Source organism: Coenobita brevimanus, chromosome 71 (assembly GCF_032717465.1).
Source record: "Coenobita brevimanus isolate Jiangsu-jjx chromosome 71, ASM3271746v2, whole genome shotgun sequence".
Lineage (NCBI taxonomy): Eukaryota > Metazoa > Arthropoda > Malacostraca > Decapoda > Coenobitidae > Coenobita > Coenobita brevimanus.
Window position 1 is genome coordinate 4,835,919 of NC_137024.1, and position 18,565 is coordinate 4,854,483.

The following is an 18,565-nucleotide window of genomic DNA, read 5'->3' on the forward strand; positions in this document are numbered from 1 at the left end:
AAATCAAAAGGGTTCGAGCTGACCGTATCCTGTAACCTTAAATTTGACCTTGATCCGTGAACTTGACCTGTGAGTGATTGTTCTTAAAAAAAAAAAAAAAAAAAAAAAAAAGTTTAATCTTGCCTTATCCTTAACACTTCCACAAAGTTTAATCTGAATCGGACAAAAAATTTCCCTTGCCCTTTGATCTTAGCTCTTGACCTATTGTTCTAAAAAGAAAAGACTCTTAGCCTTACCCTCAGCCATTCCATTAACTGTGGTTAAAATCGAATCAGAACTGTGTCATTTATTTTATCTGACACACACAGGTGTAACTTTGACCTCGCCCTGTGACCTTGACCTGTAACTATTTATTTTCAAAACTGAATCACATCATTCTTGCTTTACCGGCAACTTTTCCTCCAATTCTGGTCTAAATTGGAAGAACACTGTGTAATCTGATTTGCTAGGTCAGCGTTGGACAGCCCTGTGACCCTGACCTTTTGTTCTCCCACCAAACTTTTGTTCTCCCACCAAACTTTTGTTCTTCCACCAAGTTTCCTTAAAAATGTATAAAAACGGTTTGAGTTATTTTGTTCACAGACAGACAGACACGCATGCCGATCAACTCGTAACTACTTCTCTCGCTTTGGGGTACGCGGTTGTAATATACATACAAATCCGTTTCTGTCTATATATCTATTTACTTAGGTAGACAGATGGACGGAGAAATGGATAGATAGATAGGTAGATAGATACAGGTATTTCCATAATCCTAAGTTCAAGTCTGTCTGTCTGTCTGTGGTGTGCGGTTTGTGTGTGGCATCACGAATACATGGTGAGAGAGAAAAAATCCAAAAGCAAGAGTACTTAACAACCCTATAGTATATCTTCTGGAAAAGTCGACCGCGTACTTGCATCGCACCACAATAGCCGTTGTTTGGACCCTCACGCACAAACGGTGAGGAATATCAACAAAATCCAAAACCAGAGTTGTTAATGCCTTGTGGAGTATGGCCTTTAGTTTTTTTTTTTTTGGGGGGGGGAAATAGAATGGAATACTGTACACAAATCATGTTCTGTTGCTTGCCATTAGTGAACTGATCTTTGTAGACTGGCTGTGAATATCTGTAAACAGCTTGATTTAAAGCTAAGTACAGTATAAGTAAGGGGTATGTGATGGTTGTGAAGACAGGCTGACAGTGTGACGTGCTAATAAATGGAGAGACGAACTGGTGAGTGAGTTCAAGCACTTCGGTGTAGTAATAATAATGAAGGGTAAATGTACAGGGACCTGGATTAATACGTTGACCATTGAGACCGTCTAAGAATGCTGATTGTTACGTAAAGGAAATGTGGAGTGGCGGACATATAATCTGAGGAAAACTTGGCTCGAAACTAAGAGGTCCCAGGTTCGACTGCTTGATATTCCGACTGTTTTGATTTTTTTTTATAGTCTGCACTTAGAGCTTAACTTGGGACTTGGAACTGTGGTGGGCAGATGCATGTCCCTGTCTGAGAGTTTGTCGTGTGCTTTCCTTGTCAGTCACACAAAGGGGGTGAAGATTAGAGCGGTTCAGGGGAGAAAAATTACATGTACTATGAAAACCTTGATACAGAAAGAGATCTCAATATGGGAGTTGCAGGAGGGATGCTTAAAGATATAGCACTACTGAGATTTAACATTCAGGTGTGAAAACTTAGTCAGGCAATATCGTGAAAAGACAAGTAAGAGCTGTGAAAATGTGACTGTTGAGGATTATACATGAAGCGTGTAAAGTAGATAGCCTAAGAAACAACGTAATTAGCAAAAGATGTAGAGCAAGGAAGTATGTTCAAAACGGAGTGGAAGAGATGTGCTTTAGATTGTATGAAGAGAATGGATGAAGGAAAGTTGGTGATGCAGCTAGATGCGAAGAAGGTTGAAGGTGAGGGGAGGAATGGTAAACTAAATAAAAATGTGTAATGATAGGATAAAGAACGGGTGAGAAGGAGAGAGAGGGAAGTTGGGGAAGCTGGCGTATTAACAGAGGCTCGACTTACCTGGATGAGTTAGATAGGGCGTGGATTTCACAATATTTTTTTCCATTTGATAGTTAATGGTCTAACTGACTTACAGGTACATATGAATACCATCTAAATGAATATATATATATATATATATATATATATATATATATATATATATATATACATTACATCCCCCTAGTAAGTACGCGCCTATAAGGGTGGCAGAGGACGTCGCATACTAGGAATTTGCGTACTGTGAATACATAAACTTGTGGGAAAAATTACATATAGACGGCACCCCCCCTTCATGGGCAACCCTTGAATCGCCTTTCAGACCTAAGTATTGTACTGTACAAGGAAACTAAGACATACTACCTAAGATAAAGTAAACCAACAAGATTATGGCTTTACTAGGTAAATCAACAAGGATATGGCTTAACTAAACCAACAAGAATATGGCTGCTCACCTTAACCCAAGAGGACAACGGCTTTGATGGAGGTAAGAAGAGGATCCAAGGCAGGATGAGGCACGTAGCATGCATCTCCTGCATCACCCACCACACCACCCAACACACCACCTTCCTCACCGCTTTCGTTACCGGCACTTTCGACACTTTCACTGCCTAATGCACTCACTTCGTTCATAAATTCTTTCAAAGTCTATTTGTGACACCTCAGACATCGCATCATCCTCTTGATCCTCCTCAGGATATGGCTCTTCTGATGTTGAAGGGAGTGATTCCTCACTTTGTTCAGTCCGAAGGAAACGGGTGATGAAGGTTTGCTTCTGTCTGTTTACTTCCTGGTTGTGCTTGTCGGTGTAGTAGCAGAAGGTTTTGTCCAGTGAAGACATCACCTCCTCCACCCGCAACTGAGAGCGTTCGATGTCCTTGAATTCTTCCTTGAATTCATCAAGGGCACACAGTACCCTGCTGATCTCCATCATAGTCATATCTTCACTCTCCATCACTGGTGTTGCTGCCTTTTCTGCTGCTATCTCCTGCTCTCCGTCGGCCTCGTCCACTTGCTGCACAAGGTGTGCGGATCATAGGCAACTGTTATCACTTCTTGGGGGGGCAATGTCGCGTACTCGGGGTAACCCCAGATTGGGGGCACTCTTTGCTGCCCGTCTCGCTTACAAGGAGTTCGATTCGCATACTAATAAAAAATACACTAAAAAAAAAAAAAACGTCCTCCCGTACAAGGGGGATTGCTACTCCGAACTCGCGTACTGTGGGGATGTACTGTATATATATATATATATATATATATATATGCAGATGTATAGGCTTGTAAGATGGTGTTAGGAATCCTGGGGTTTGGAGTTTGTGTGAATGATTGCGTGGCTCATTTCACTAAACTTACTATTGATACTTATCCCATTTTGTACATTTTCTTTCTGTCTCTGCTTCTCCATCCATAGTGGAAATGATGATGATGATGATGATAGATTAACAATGAAGTTTCTGATGGCAATAGTCCTACAAGAGATAAGTGTGGATTTTGATTTCAGGAATTAGTTGGCTGATGATGGCGCTGGCTCTGGTGGGGAAGCTAACTCTGTCTGCAGCCTTTCAGATCGTTTACCTGCACCTCACTGAACTCTTCCCTACTGAGGTGCGAACAAGGGGTATGGGTACGGCTTCCATGATGTCCAAATTGGGGTCCACCATTTCTCCTTTCCTCGTCGACTCGTTGGTTAGTATCTTGAGCTTTCATTTTCCTCTCACGATTTTCCTAGTGTGACGCATAGGCCTACAGGGTTTATTGATCTTGTTCAAGGCTGTTTGGCAGATTACCGTGAAGTGTATCCATACAGAAAAATAAAGTTGAGATGATTAAGCCTCTGACATGAACCCGAGCTTGGCTGATGTGAGGATGGGTTGTGTGGCTGTTTCTCCGTACACGCATTTGATACTTCTCCAACCTTCCTACTTTCTCTCTCCCTTTTATTTTTTTTAATGATGATGATGATGATGATGGTGATACTGATCGAGTTCCGTTCATGCCGAGGTTCAGTTCATGGCATTTATTGAATCCTCTAACCCCCTGCTACCCAAATCTGAAACATTATTAAAGCTTCTCTGGTCGTTGGTCAAAGCAGTATGTCTCAGTTTGCCTATTTAAATTTTCTAATATCGTGTGTATAAAGTCTGATTTGGCGGAGATTTTCGTTTTTCGGCAAAATATTTCCCATAACTTAGTGGTGAGATAAACCATTTTACTGCTGTACGTCCATGCCATAGCACTTCTTCGTGACTAAAATTAGTTTCTAGTGTTGATTTTCTAACAGTTCAGCATTCAGATTGGAAAAAAAGGTAACTTTAAGCTAATTTAACGTGGACATGACAGTACCTTTCATTTTGTCTGCCTTGATTTCCTTGTAGAGTTCGTTATTTTCTTGATAATGTTACGTGTCTCTTCTGGAGTGAAGGAGGTGTGTGTTGTTACTGAGTGGAAAGATTGCCTATTTGTTGTTTTTCTGACCCAGTATGAGTTGGTGTAAGGTGACTTAGGGTTTGCGTACTAGTTTGTAAGTCTCCTTGTTCCTCGTAAGAAGGGATTTGCTGGGAGTTGGCAGTGATGAATGTTCTGTAGAGCCTAGAGGGTTTTGGGATGTGGTCGATGTGATCAGAAACATTCTTGGCCCACAAGTTAGAAGTCCTCGTTTAGATTCCCGTACCAGTCATGAGACCTTTGGCCAAAATGTTCATTACTACAGCCTCTTGAAGCCTAGAACCAAAGTAGAGACCTAGATCATAAATTCATAACTCGAGTTCAGTTCTTGGACTTATCAAATTGGCTTCCTGTTTGTTTCCCCACTGTCCCTGTTCACTCCTTAGTATAGTTTGGGATTTGGTCGTAAAATCGACGGTATTAATGTAAAGTTGTAAACCTTCATCTTTCGTATGCAGCGAAGTGTGTGGGGGTCAGCGCCATCTATAGTCCTGGGCTGCACTTCCTTGCTTGCTGCCTTCGTCACCTGCCTGCTGCCAGAGACCAAAGGCGCCGCACTCCATGATACAGTTGCTGGTCTTGAAGCATCTGGTTATGTGAGGTACTACCATGATTATATGCTTACCTGTACACTACCCCGCAGGTTGTGGCCTTAGATGGTGTTATTATGAGGTATTTTTGTGCTAGAAAAATGACACACACAACAAAACCGTTTACAAGGGAAGGTTCCTATATGACGTTCAAGGGGAAATGAGACATGTGTAAGGCAAGACACACTGCTGGCAGGAAAGTGTCGGCGAACCATGGCTCATAACCGCACATTCGTTAAGCCATAGTTTCAGCTCACCCCCTTAATCCTACCCCTGGATGGAAAAAACTCACAGCCAGGATTTTGCACCAAATGAAGATGTGTTGTTGAAGCTTTTCTTGAGTGCACGAGTAACAGTGTCATCGCAAACTGTTCCCCCTACACTCGAACAAAGCTTAAAAACCCCACCTTAACAATGGCGAGTTTTCATTAAGTGTGTAATCCTGGCTGCGACGTCCCTCCAGGCATGGGTTAAATCAGAATCAGAATCAGAAAGCTGTGTACTTCATCATTGGTAGGAATGTTCCGTTGCGAGTTAGAATTTCTTCCAAGAGACACGACTGCTGTGACTAGGAATACAGTGGCAGATTCTGAGGCGTCTGTGCTCAAAGACAATTGTTGGTTCTTATAATTTATACGTGACTATTACGTTCTGTGCAGGTTATTATTACTGAGCCTCAAACACTGATGGTAAGCGAGAATAATACAAAAGGCATATATGCTCAGTTTCTGTGTGTGTGTGTGTGTGTGTGTGTGTGTGTGTGTGTGTGTGTGTGTGTGTGTCTGTCTCTCTCTCTCTCTCTCTCTTCTTTCAAACACTTTGCAGTTTGATTCCATTCCAATATTTCTTCACCACCTCGCTTCAGACTCGGTGCAATTATTCCTTAGGTAAAAAACCCAAGACGACTTTTTAAATTTCAGTAAATAAGGTCTTTTAAAGGGCTTCATAAGGGTCTAAGATCAAACCATAAAAACACAAATTTGGGGATCCTGTGTTCTTGTATAATCGTTAGTCATACCGTCCATGTGTACAGAGTATGCAAGTGTGCTGCATTTGTTTGGAAACCATTTTGCCTTCTCTTGGGACTGTAGGCAGTTTTAAGTGCTAAATTATTTCTCTTCTGGAATGATAGATTTTCGTTGCAATACTTTTATTCCTGTATGTTATACCTAATTACCTTCAGTGACATGATGGTTCATGCTATTTAAAAAAGCTGCTTATACTGTCACAAATATAAACATCTAGGATAAAACTGGCAAACTTCAGTGGCATTTCATTCCTGGTTAAAACGATCTTCCAATAAATATGGTTTATTTTGGTTTTACTACTTTGCAGATGAAAATAAGAACTTGCAGAAGCTTGACCCCTTCAATCCAGTCACACATTTTCTATTAAGTTTTCATTTTCTGCTACCACGCATATTTATAAAACTTATGAAGGACCACAAGTCGAGATAAGGGTGTCATTGGAGGTCAGTTGGAACTTCTTGAGCTCAGAAAATCTAAGTTGAATAAAATCATCAGGTAGTAACAAGAATTAAGTTACGTACTCAGATTGAAGGGGTTGATATTTTTTGCACACAGTATAACATCCGATATGATGAGTGGCCTTATCTATCACAGAAGGAGGAAGTACTCAGCCAAGGACGAGGTGAATTCAAGATAAGGACAGACCACCTGGTGTGTTCATCGACGGCCTGTGCTGCACCATGAGTCTCAGCGAAAATTTATCAACGCACATCAACGCACATTTCAACGCACATATCAACGTACAGTTAGGGACAGGAGTTCGTCTACTGTTTCATTGCATCAGCGTCACATTTGAGGCACGTCCGTCACGTTCTACCCAGACGCACCGTATCAAGGAGAATCATGTACTGACAGAAAAATATACCAAGTCTCTCTCAGCTCAGGAACGTTAGCCACCGAGGAGGGTGATGAGTAGAAGAGGTGAAATACAGTAATTAGGATAACTTTGTTCCTGACTGTACCAACCACTGTCATTTTGCTGTACTCATCAACTTCAACTCGACCTAAAACTGCCACGACTCCATCATGAATGCTGAGCTGTAACTAAGAATTTAAGGCCATTCAGTCCGATGATGCATTTATGTTTCATTCTGTGGTACATCTAGACATTTATTTTTTACTGTAGCATGAAACTGTCTGTCTGAATAAGTTAGATACAGCCTAATTAACCCTCCATTGGTTAATACTGACTAATGATACTTTGATTATATTGAATTAGACGTCGGAGTAGTGAAAGGGTTAATTTCACACAAACGGCCACCTCTGTATATCTTGAATGCTGAGTTGTAGCATTATGTTAATAATACGAAGTGATGCTGATCGTGATGAGTTGCTATGGAAAGGTGTAGAGTCATAGCATTATTCTGCCACTGTCCCAGGAGAAATATCAATTATGCCGCTGAAAAACGAAAATTTGCGCCAGCTTAAGGTGGACGTACTATACAGATCTAAATGAAACTGTATATATATTTGTCTACTTATCCCAGCATCCTGTGAGAAGAGGCCTTGACGTAAGGATTTGGTGGGGTGTGAGGATAGGGTAGGAAAGCACGGTATGCCCTATGAGAAAGGGTGAGGGAAAAAGCAATGAATGGGATAAGCTGTATCTGTGGTGGGGGTGGAGCTGGGCCGTGAGAGTGTACTTTGTGAAAATGAGTGCTATAGGATAAAGGGTCTGAGTGTAGTGAAGATTTATTCCATAGTTTTCCCCAGAAGCAGCAAAAACAAGATACCCCAACGTTGCAATATTTACCTCGCCTCTTGTAATACAGATAAAAACAAAAATACGCGTTTCACCATTATTACTTGTTTCAGTATTCCTAATCATATGCATTTGACTGTGTTGAAAAAACTCTGTTGTAGATTAGTTGTAAAATAAACTGGAATAGAGCATACTTTTTTTGTTATTGCTGTTGCTATAAGTTGTAATTGCATGATCGTCGTTAATGGAAAAAAAAGAGGAAATGTTTTGCCCCTCCCCCTTTCAATAATGCGCCCCAACACACTGCTATCCTTCCATTGGCGTTCTCAGGTGTGTGTGTGTGTGTGTGTGTTCGACTCGTGGCACAGACTTCATAATCCGCTCCCTGAGTCCGCCAGTCCTTCCACTCCACAGGCACCTTCACATGTCACCATTTCGGTGCTAATGCCGAACGTTCGAAATGAATACAGGCAGAAGGTATTTCACTCAAGATTGATGTAATGGATTTAGCTGGGTGATTTCATGATATATCGCTGGCTTTTGTGTCAAGTCAGGAAAGTATTTTAGCGAATTTTCAGATCATCAATCCGTCCCCTGACCTGACGTGGGATCGAAACTGAGTGCATTCAGACAGCAGACAGCTTCTCTTACCACTTGGCCACCACCTCCACCCCCTTGGATATATCTAGTTATTTTTCCTTTCATAATATAGGTGCAATTACCTTGGGAAGTTTAGTAATGAAGATGGTAATTTGATTGTGGTAGTGATGGAAACGCCTCTTACACCTTCTCTAGTCCTTATACCTTAACTTGGCCCTGATAGTTGTCCTTTTGTAGCTTGTTTCACATAGCTCAGTGGTGGAAAAAATGCTACAGCCCTACATGCTTTCCATAGCACTTCTTCGTGATTAGCACCATGGTCTAGCGTTAATCTCTTGTCCTAGCTCAGCATACAAGATGGAAAGATGACAATTTTAGGCCAAGTTAGAGTAGAAAGAGTATAGTTGACCCCCTTCAGTAGATGACATAATAACGCTTCTAGCCCCGTATTCTCGTCGGTTGAAGCTCCTTAACACCTTTTCCTAAGCGATTTATTTTCTTTATTAAATCTTACTGTACTTTGGTATATAAATCCTTCCAGTATCGCCATATTCTGCATAAATACTGTTCAAAAGATATTAGCGATATCGAAAAATAAATCGCTAAGGAAGAGGTGTTAGGGAGCTTCCTTAACCGATGAGAATACAAGCCTAAGTCTTACGTATCTAAGACTTTGCTCAACTTAGGGAGAGAAATAAGGCTGCAGTTCTGATAATGGAGACTGTTTATACTATCGTATCTACAAGTGTTTTTTTAAGTAAAGAAAATCGCAGGAGGATCCAAGAAGAAACTAAAAAAAAAAAAAAAGACAAAACAAAAAGTCCGGTGAAAGAGGGCTAATGTGTAAATAAAACTGAAAATAGAATAAGAAAGATATGCAAATTATGTTACAAAAAATACTAATATTGCTTCTGTGTTGTATTTCTTCGTGCTGTGTGTGTGTGTGTGTGTGTGTGTGTGTGTGTGTGTGAGAGAGAGAGAGAGAGAGAGAGAGAGAGAGAGAGAGAGAGAGAGAGAGAGAGAGAGAGAGAGAGAGAGAGAGATGCAGTAATTAATCACTGTGTTTCACGGGTCACTGTATACGTTTATTTTCCCTTAATAAACAATGACTCCGTTGTTTCTGTACTCAATCCTCGTCAAACACTAAAGGCATTGTTACCACTATACCCTGTTCACTTTAACTTGGCCTAAAATTGCCATCTGTCTGTCTTGAAAGTTAAGCGGTTGCAGGAGATTAACACTAGAATGGAGTGCAGGTCACGAAGAAGTGCTATGGAATGAATGAGGAGCCGCCATTGAGCTACTGGGAGGAGACAGCTAAAGGATAAACCACTACTAAACACATGAATGAGTTCTCCTGAAGTCTTGTCCTTACTCCCACCTGAAATGATGATGATGATGGTAATGGTGATGATGATGATGATGATGGTGATAATGATGATAAAATAATAACCAGCACCCCTTCAGTCCCAAAACGCGATTGTGGTTATAGTTTTACTATTTCCCGAGGCTTTTATTTAGCTTAAGATGACGTTTAGACCTGGAGGGGTTAAATAAAGACTTCATTAACCTCTCCTGTAGCGGGGGTTCTCTCCTGACCTGAAAAAAATCAACATAGCACGTTCATTCTCACCTGGCAACGATCCCTAACTCCCTTCAGCTCAGGTGGTCAGGTGTTCTCAGATTGGAAAGTTGATTTGTCTAGTAACCAAGAAGATCCATTTCTGTCTTTATAGCGAAGTGTCATCGAATATTGCACAATCGTTACTGAGCATTAAAATATATAGGAATGGCCCTGTTCGGTCAGATGAAAACAAACTGACCGTCGTAGTGGCAAAATAAACTAAAAATGAAGAGGACAAGCACTTCACAAGAATTTTTGCTGTTTTCAGAGTCTTTTTATTCAGTTTAGGAAAGACTGTTCATACTGGAGGAATACTTAATCCCTTCAGTACGAGAGGCCTTATAATGTATTGGTCTGGAAGCAGCAGAAGTAAAAGAAAAGTCACTTGATTCAGGGGGTTGACTCTCCACGTTATTTTTTGTCTTAACTCCCTTCTCTTAGGTCGGAGTCGGTGGTGCATTGGTTAGCCTAGATTTGGTTAGCCTAGATTTAGTCCGATGACTGTGAAGAGGGATGACTTTCAAGAGCACAACTAACAGCACCAGGAGAGTGTTACAAATGACACTCCAGGATGGAAGAGTAAGGTGTATGTGAAAAACACTGTTCAGTATATATCTGGGGAATCCGCCCTTTCACAGGTCCCAGAGTCAGTTACATCACGCCGGAGGAAAAATACCAGAGATTTCAGGCAGGCCATCAATCACCATTGTTCCCTGGTGTTACTCGGTGGATACCATGTTGTACGGGCAAAAGAAACGCCACAAAAAGTTCAGTGCCAGGAGTATTGGTTAACCGTTATTAATGGGCTTTGGTTATATATAAAATACTCGTGTTGTTCAGATTGTATCGCTAAGCAAAGAGCGTTTCTAGCATTACCGATCACTTTACCTCTCATACTTTCTAGTTTCTTGGTGTTTCCATGCCTGAATAGCATCTTACTGGCTACTAATGGTCATATTTTCAACAAGTCATCAAAAAAGAGAGGCTGGCAGGGTGGAAAGTGATGAAGTCAGTATGTTCTTCCCGCCAGTTACGACACTCTTCCTCAATTTTTAAAGAGGCTGACTTTTCGTAACCAATCATTCTGAGTTGCGTTTAATCTGCTACAGCTCTGATTATTTCCTTATACCCGTGACGCGCAAAGCGAGTACGGGTACTGTTTTGAGTGGTGCGCGATCGCACGAGTTGTGTGTGTGTGTGTGTGTGTGTGTGTGTGTGTGTGTGTGTGTGTGTGTGTGTTAAAAAATAATTCAAACAGATTTTATCCAATTTCAACGAAACTTGGTGGAAGGATTGGAAGACAGCCCATGAGGAAACCTATTGTTTTTAGAGCAGTCGGTCAAAAGGTCAAGGTCACAAGGTTAGGTCAAACACTGACCCGGCAGTATTAACTTAAGACAGGTTTTACTCAATTTTGACCAAACATGGGGGAGGGGTTGGGGGTTAGGCAAGAATCAAGTGATTTTCAAAACTGAGAACACTTTAGTCAAAGGTCAAGGTCACAGGGAAGGTCAAGTTCCATCCGTCTGTGTGACTGTTACCCAGTTAACTCAAACAGTTTTGATCCGATTTGAACCAAACTTGGTGGACTGAGTGAAGGTCATCAAAGAAGCAGGCTAAACTTACTGTTGTAGAAACAAATAGGTCTTAGGGCAAGGTCAACTCAACATGTTTACACAAGTTATTTTAAACTTTGGAAGTGTTAAGGGTCAAGCAAGAACAAAGGGATTCAATTTTGAGAACAAGTCACGGCCTCATGGCAAGATGAGAGTTCGATTCGTGTGTTTATGTGTACACTAAACTAAAAGAGCTTCGATCTGAGTTGGATCAAACCAAGTGGATGAGACCAGGATCACCCAAAGTTTTTTTTTTTCTTTTTAACAAAAGGTCAGTCACATGGCAGTGTCAACTTAAACAGTTTCTAGTCAATGCAGACTAAACTTTAAGATTGGGACTAGGTTTAAAAAGAGATATGGAGGGTCGATGTTAAGAACTATTAGTCAAAGGTTTAAGTCACAGGGGGAGAGAGAGAGAGAGAGAGAGAGAGAGAGAGAGAATCAACGTCAGCTCTGAACATCTTGGTCTATCTGAACCAAGGTTGGTGGAAAGGTTAATGTTTAGGCAAGAAATGACATCCGATTTTGAGAGTAATCTGTCGAAGGTCAAAGTCACAAAGAAAAGTCATATATACGGCCTGAGGCCATCTGGTGTTCGCGGATGTAGGGCTCTCTTGTCTGTTCCTTCTTCTTTTTTTCCTATATGAAGCATCTTTACATAATGATGTCCCTGACCCGGCTACCAGTGAAAGGGCGGGCTCGTCAGTGTAAGACTTATTTGATTCTCTTTAATATACCTGTTTATTAGTGTTATTCACATACTCCCTCCTTTTCCAGCAAAGCCTACTGGTGTCACTCCTTTTTTCTGAATAAATTTTGACAGACCGTGCGTCGAGGGGTGCGAGGGTTACGTTGTCAGCTGAGGTTAGTGACGGTACAATCGACTGACGAGATAATTGGCTGATGGCTATGCAAGAATAATACAGGTAACTTTGTATTGTAATTATATCTTGATGATGCTAATGAAGGACAGTGATCACCTCGAATTCAAAGCCCGTATTCTAGTCGGTTTGGGAAGTTCTCTTATACCTCTTTCTAAGTGATTTATTTTCCCTATTACACCTTGCCGTCTTCTGTGTTACTAAGATCAGTCTGGCATCACCATACTATGCATAAATAACGTACAGAAAGGTATTAGCCAATCGTATCAAAGAATAAATGGGTAAGGAAGAGGTGTTAGAGAGCTGCCTTAACCGTCGGAGTACGAGCCTTGGTGTGGTAAGAGGTGCAAGAAAAGACAGCAAAAGTAACTGCTTGACACTTTATTTGTGAACTGCCTTTCTGTGCTAAATATGACACCCTCTCCCTTAATGCATGCAGAGTGACGGCAATCTCCCAGTCAGAGAGAAAAATCACACCTATTTGTAAGCTAAATACATACTGCACCCAAAGAAATAACAAAAACACTTGAAAGTAAATGTCAGAAGAAAAATATGGCTGTGCAGATTACAAATAAAAACTAAGCCATATTTCAATATATATATATATATATATATATATATATATATATATATATATATATATATATATATATATATATATATATATATATATATGCCTGTGCACGTTACAAATAAAAACTAAGCCATATTTGTATATATAGATGTATGGCTGTGCAGATTACAAATAAAAAGTATATATATATATATATATATATATATATATATATATATATATATATATATATATATATATATATATCTATATATCCCATTGGATCCCGGAATTCCTGTGCGAGGGATTTTGCTGGAAGGCTGCTAGGCGTACCTGTCGGCTCATAGTCGCGAAGCTTGCAGGTCACAACCCGGGGGTTCCCTTCTTTATTATATCTTGAAAGTACCCAGTTCGGTCCTATATTGGGGACACTGGGTGCGAATGGGAGATATATATATATATATATTCTTTTTATTGTGAAAATGTAAAACTGTTGGCCACAACTGTTTTATCATGCCAATATAGAAACTGTCAATGTGTGGGTATAGTTTTCATGTGAACTATTCCTCGGCTGTGAAATTAAGACACTAAACCATGGATCTATTGCATGTATTTTTTTTTTTCTACCTTTCAGCCCCGTTGAAGGCCAGATGTAGCTTGAGAGATGGGTTGTTCTGACTAGTTGCCAAGGACTAATTTCTACCTCATAACTAAGGCTCATCAGTGGCCCGGCTCCGTCAGGTGAAAAAACAGATCAATATATGTAAGTCAGAGCCTTCACGGTGGTACAAGGCGGCCTGAAACGATCATCAGTTATGCGACTGAAAGGGCAGAGACCATCCATATATCAATCAATCAATCAGTCATTTCCTGTGGCACCCCACGGGATGCATAGGGCCTCAATGAACTCTCTCCACCAATATTTGTCTCTTGCCATCTCCTTCAGGTCCCACCAACACCTCCTCTCCTGCTTCTTTTTCATTGTCCTCAACCAGGTTTCCCTCGGCCTACCTCTACCTCTTCTTCCTCTAGCAATCCACTCTGGCACATCCTGTATTAAACAACCTTCTTTTCTGTATATGTGCCCCAGCCACTTCCAGCGAGACAGTCTCACATATTCATTAACTGGTTCCACTCTCGTAATATCCCTTACTCTTTCATTTGTAACTCTGTCTTGCCACTTTACCCCAAGAATCCTTCCCAGTATTTTATTCTCAAATCCTAATACTTTCTGATCTGTTGCAATTGTACTGTACCATGACTCATGCCCGTAAATTAAAATTGGTCTAACCATGGACTTGTAAATTTTCACTTTAGTATATATATATATATATATATATATATATATATATGCTGAGAGTTCACTTCACCGTGAAGATATGTATGCAAAATAACCACAGGAGAAATGAAAGGAGCAACAGTGAGTACTTTCATATATTACATCTTCAGACAGAGACAGAAACGTAAAGGGTAGAGGTCTTTTATGCACACCCGCAGCAGGGAGTGGCACACAGAACAATGGATGACCTGAATTTTTTTTTAGTGGCCAGAACTGGGGAGAAGGGATTACTCATGGCCATACCAAATTTTTGTGTGTAAAATTTGCCTTCAAAGGTAAAAGATGAGTTCACAATGCACAATTTAATTAGCTTGATAATGTTTTGAGAGAGAATACCATCACAAATGTCCCTGTTGATGATGTTTTAACTTTCCTGCCAAGCATTCTGGTAGTAACATTGATGGTATTCCCTCTGAAAACATTATCAAGCTAATTAAATTGTGCATTGTGAACTCTTCTTTTACCTTTGAAGGCAAATTTTACACACAAAAATTTGGTATGGCCATGGGTAATCCCCTCTCCCCAGTTCTGGCAAATATTTACATGGAATACTTTGAGAAACATTTACTGACCTCCATAAAGGAGCAAAACATAGTTTGGCTCCGATGATATCCTGTGCTTCTGGCCTAACAGTCTTCCCATTGATGAATTTCTCCTGCAATTAAATTCGTTAGTTCCATCGATTAAGTTTACTCATGAGATGGACATGGATAATGAATTGCCATTTTTGGATGTAAAAGTTATCAGGGACCAGAATGTTTTGAAGAGTAAGGTATACAGGAAACCTACAAATATTATGTTATATGTTCATTACTATTCAAACCATCACATTAATGTAAAAAGATCTGTGTTCATATCCATGTACTTAAGAGCATATAAAATTTCAGACTCAGAATTTTTCGATGATGAACTAAAAATGATTCAGAGCATTGGAAAGAAGCTAAAATATCCACAAAGCATACTAACTCAATGCCATAATACAGCCAAGAAACGATTCCTTGAAGGGAAAACTAATAAGCCAGATCGCCAGAATATTCAAAGAACCCTTGTCCTCCCCTTCCATGAAAATTTTCTTGATGTTGTTCACATACTGAGGAAACTTAATGTACAAGTAATATTCAAATATGAGAACACCATAAAGAAAAACCTCATCAAGAACAGCCCATTCAGTAATTCAGGCGTTGTTTACACAATCCCGTGTAAAAGCTGTAACAAATTTAACATAGGACAATCTGGAAAAGATCTGGAAACTAGAATCTCACAACATAAATAGAGTGCAAGGACAGCCCACCAGAGCAGTGGTTTATTTCAGCACAAAGCATCCAGTGATCACCATACTGGGCAGGCTCTAAGATTCTAGCAAGATCAAAAAGAGTAGATGAAAGAAATGTAATAGAACCTTGTCTAATTTCTGGCACATATGAAAAGAATGTAAAAATGAGCTATGGTCATTTTAAGTGTGATAAATTGTTAACTGAATTAATTATAAAGCAGTATCCCCCAGATTAACAACTGATTGTTCCCTGTCATCTCCTGGTAGTGTAGTCACACCTGTGTGGGACACACCTAGCATTAATCCTCTAGGTTTTAAGTTAAGCAGCAGTATTTATCCCCTCCTCCTCCTCCCTCCTTCTTCCCTTCCCCCTCCTCCCCTCCCCCTTCCCCCTCCCTCCCCCACCTCCCCTCCCCCCTCCCCCTCCCTCCCCTTCCCCTTTCCTCCCCTCCTCCTCCCCTCCCTCCTTTGTCACGTGCATCCCTAAGGAAGAAAAAAGAAAGGTACCTATTGTTCTGTGCATCATCCATTTTTAGATTCAGGTCATCCTTTGTTGTGTTCCACTCCCTGCTGCAGGTGACCATAAGTTAAGCCGCAGGTAAAAATTCAGGTCATCCTTTGTTCTGTGTGCCACTCCCTGGTGAGGATGTGCATAAAAGACCTCTACCCTTTACGTTTCTGTCTCTGTCTGAAGATGTAATATACGAAAGTACTCACTGTTGCTCCTTTCATTTCTCCTGTGGTTATTTTGCATATATATATATATATATATATATATATATATATATATATATATATATATATATATATATATATATTGTGCACCAAGTGCCCTGATGCCCTCTGGTAGACAAAAAAAAAAAAAAAAAAAGACTACACGCCATCTCTGAGCCAGGTAGTCTGTAATAATGCTGTTAAATGAATCCTTGACTATTATGTATCCATCCTGGATGAATCCCAGTGCTGGTTGAGTGACATGTGAACTCAAGTTGTGACTCTATACAATTCTTATTAATAACTTTTTCCCTCGACAAGCAATACTTTCTTAAATTTGAGTTCTCGACACAGACACATAGATAAAGTACATTTCGTACAAAAACAATGACCATCAACTTCGTCTATGTGGCTCAGTAATAATAATAATAATAATAATAATAATAATAATAATAATAAAACATATAAACTGCCACGAATATATAATGAATATATTCTATAGTTACGAGTAAAATCTGCCATTCTCAGCAGAAAATCAGAAGTATTTATAAAGAATCCCAAGCAAGTTACAGAATACACAAGAGTCCAGAGCACTGTGATTTAACTGTGAAATGTATGGTACTTTTTTTTTTTTTGACAAGACGAACAGAACACAAAAAACAAACAAACAAACAAACAAAAAACTTCCATACGCCAGATTCCAGGTGTCTTCCAGTCATAAAAAATCTGTAACAGTTGGGCTTGATTTGCTGTAGGTTGGAGGGAAACTAAACTAGGGAAGCAAGTTCCAAAGAGAAGCTGTTCGAGGAATAAAGGAATTCTAATAGGCAGATGTTATGCAACATGGCAGTGTGATAGTCAAGTCATGAGCGTTACCAGATACCTGTGTAGCACGGGGGAAGGCGTGGAGAGGTGGCACAATGGATGCAACTTCCTCTGAGCATTTGCCATAAAAGTATCCGTAAAATAATGCAAGAGAGCCAACACCCTGTCTTACCTGTAGATGAAGTAGTTCATTTGATACTGCAGCGTTATTGATTATTCTTATAGCTTTGTTCTGAATTTTGTCCAGTTGTTTTAGTACAACCTCTCCACATCCACTCCACAAGGGTGAGCAGTATTCCAGCTGAGAGCGTACATGATTCTTGAAAATTGTAGCCAACTGCTTTACAAATACAAAAGATGTTATTGAAGTGAAGGGGTTCAGAGAATCTATGTAGTAAATACAGGCCCTACTGTGAGGAATCCAGCCCTACCAGACTGGTGGGGGCCAGGCTCCTCACACTGCAAGGGGGGCCAGCATCACTGTGAGGGAAGGGTGGTGACCAGGCCAGCCTAGGGGGTAGAGGGACGGCCATTGGAGCGCACCGAGTGGACGGTGGACTTGTGGACATGGGCACAGGTCTTGTCTTCAGGAGGAACGTAAGGTGTCGCTTTTGGGTACCGGGTCACGTTCGTGGACGGCTGCCAGAGAGAACACCATTTAGGATAGAAACTAAGACAGATACCATCAACTGTACTGCTTTTACTCTAAACTCGCTTAAAATTGCCGGACCTCCATCTTCATTGCCGAGTTGTAAAAACAGATGAACACTAAGATATGATGACAGTTACGACGAGATGCTATGAAAGTATGCAGAGCCGTAGTAATGTCCGATTCTTTCATTGATATACACTAAATTTGCTGAGAAGAGGACGAAAATCTGTGCCTTGTTAAGGAAAAAAGAGTGTAGTATCATAATGAGGCTAATGTAATTGTACCGTTAGGTTAGGTCAATGGAATAAACATCATGCTAAATGAAAGGGATTAGCAGTTTGTCAGGTCAAAGAAATTAGCAGTATGGTTGGTCGAAGAGATTATTATTATGTCAGGTCAGAGGTATTAGTCTTCTGTCAATTAAAAGAAGTTAGCATTAGGTCACGTTAAAAGAATAAGCAATATGTAAGATCAAAGGTACTAGCACTAAGCATTATGCTGGGTCAAAGGAATTAGCATTATGTTAGGTCGAGGATAATTAGTATTGTTACCGTAGGTCAAAGAATTACTATTATGTTAGGTCATAGAATCACTATTATGTTCAGTCAAAAGAATTAGCATTAAGTCAGAGTGACTAATATTACATCAAGTCAACGGGATTAGCCAGAATTAGCAAAATGTTAGGCCAAAGAGATTACAATGATCTCTGGACATAGGGGCTA

General features: G+C 40.3%; 2 protein-coding genes across 2 annotated transcripts in view; one reads left to right on the top strand and one right to left on the bottom strand.

Annotated features, from left to right (window-relative positions):
• Window positions 1-1,858: 1,858 nt before the first annotated feature.
• Window positions 1,859-5,102, top strand: LOC145406635 (solute carrier family 22 member 15-like). The gene is made up of 3 exons (XM_080277712.1): window positions 1,859-1,907; window positions 3,503-3,687; window positions 4,905-5,102. The coding sequence occupies exons 1-3, from the start codon at window positions 1,859-1,861 to the stop codon at window positions 5,100-5,102; spliced, it is 432 nt and encodes a 143-aa protein (XP_080133838.1).
• Window positions 5,103-18,229: 13,127 nt separating this feature from the next.
• Window positions 18,230-18,565, bottom strand: part of LOC145406580 (DBH-like monooxygenase protein 1) — a 35,338-nt gene continuing 35,002 nt past the window's right edge. The window contains exon 9 of the mRNA XM_080277658.1: window positions 18,230-18,256. Coding sequence (XP_080133784.1) covers window positions 18,230-18,256 — 27 coding nt within the window. The remainder of the gene's footprint in view (window positions 18,257-18,565) is intronic.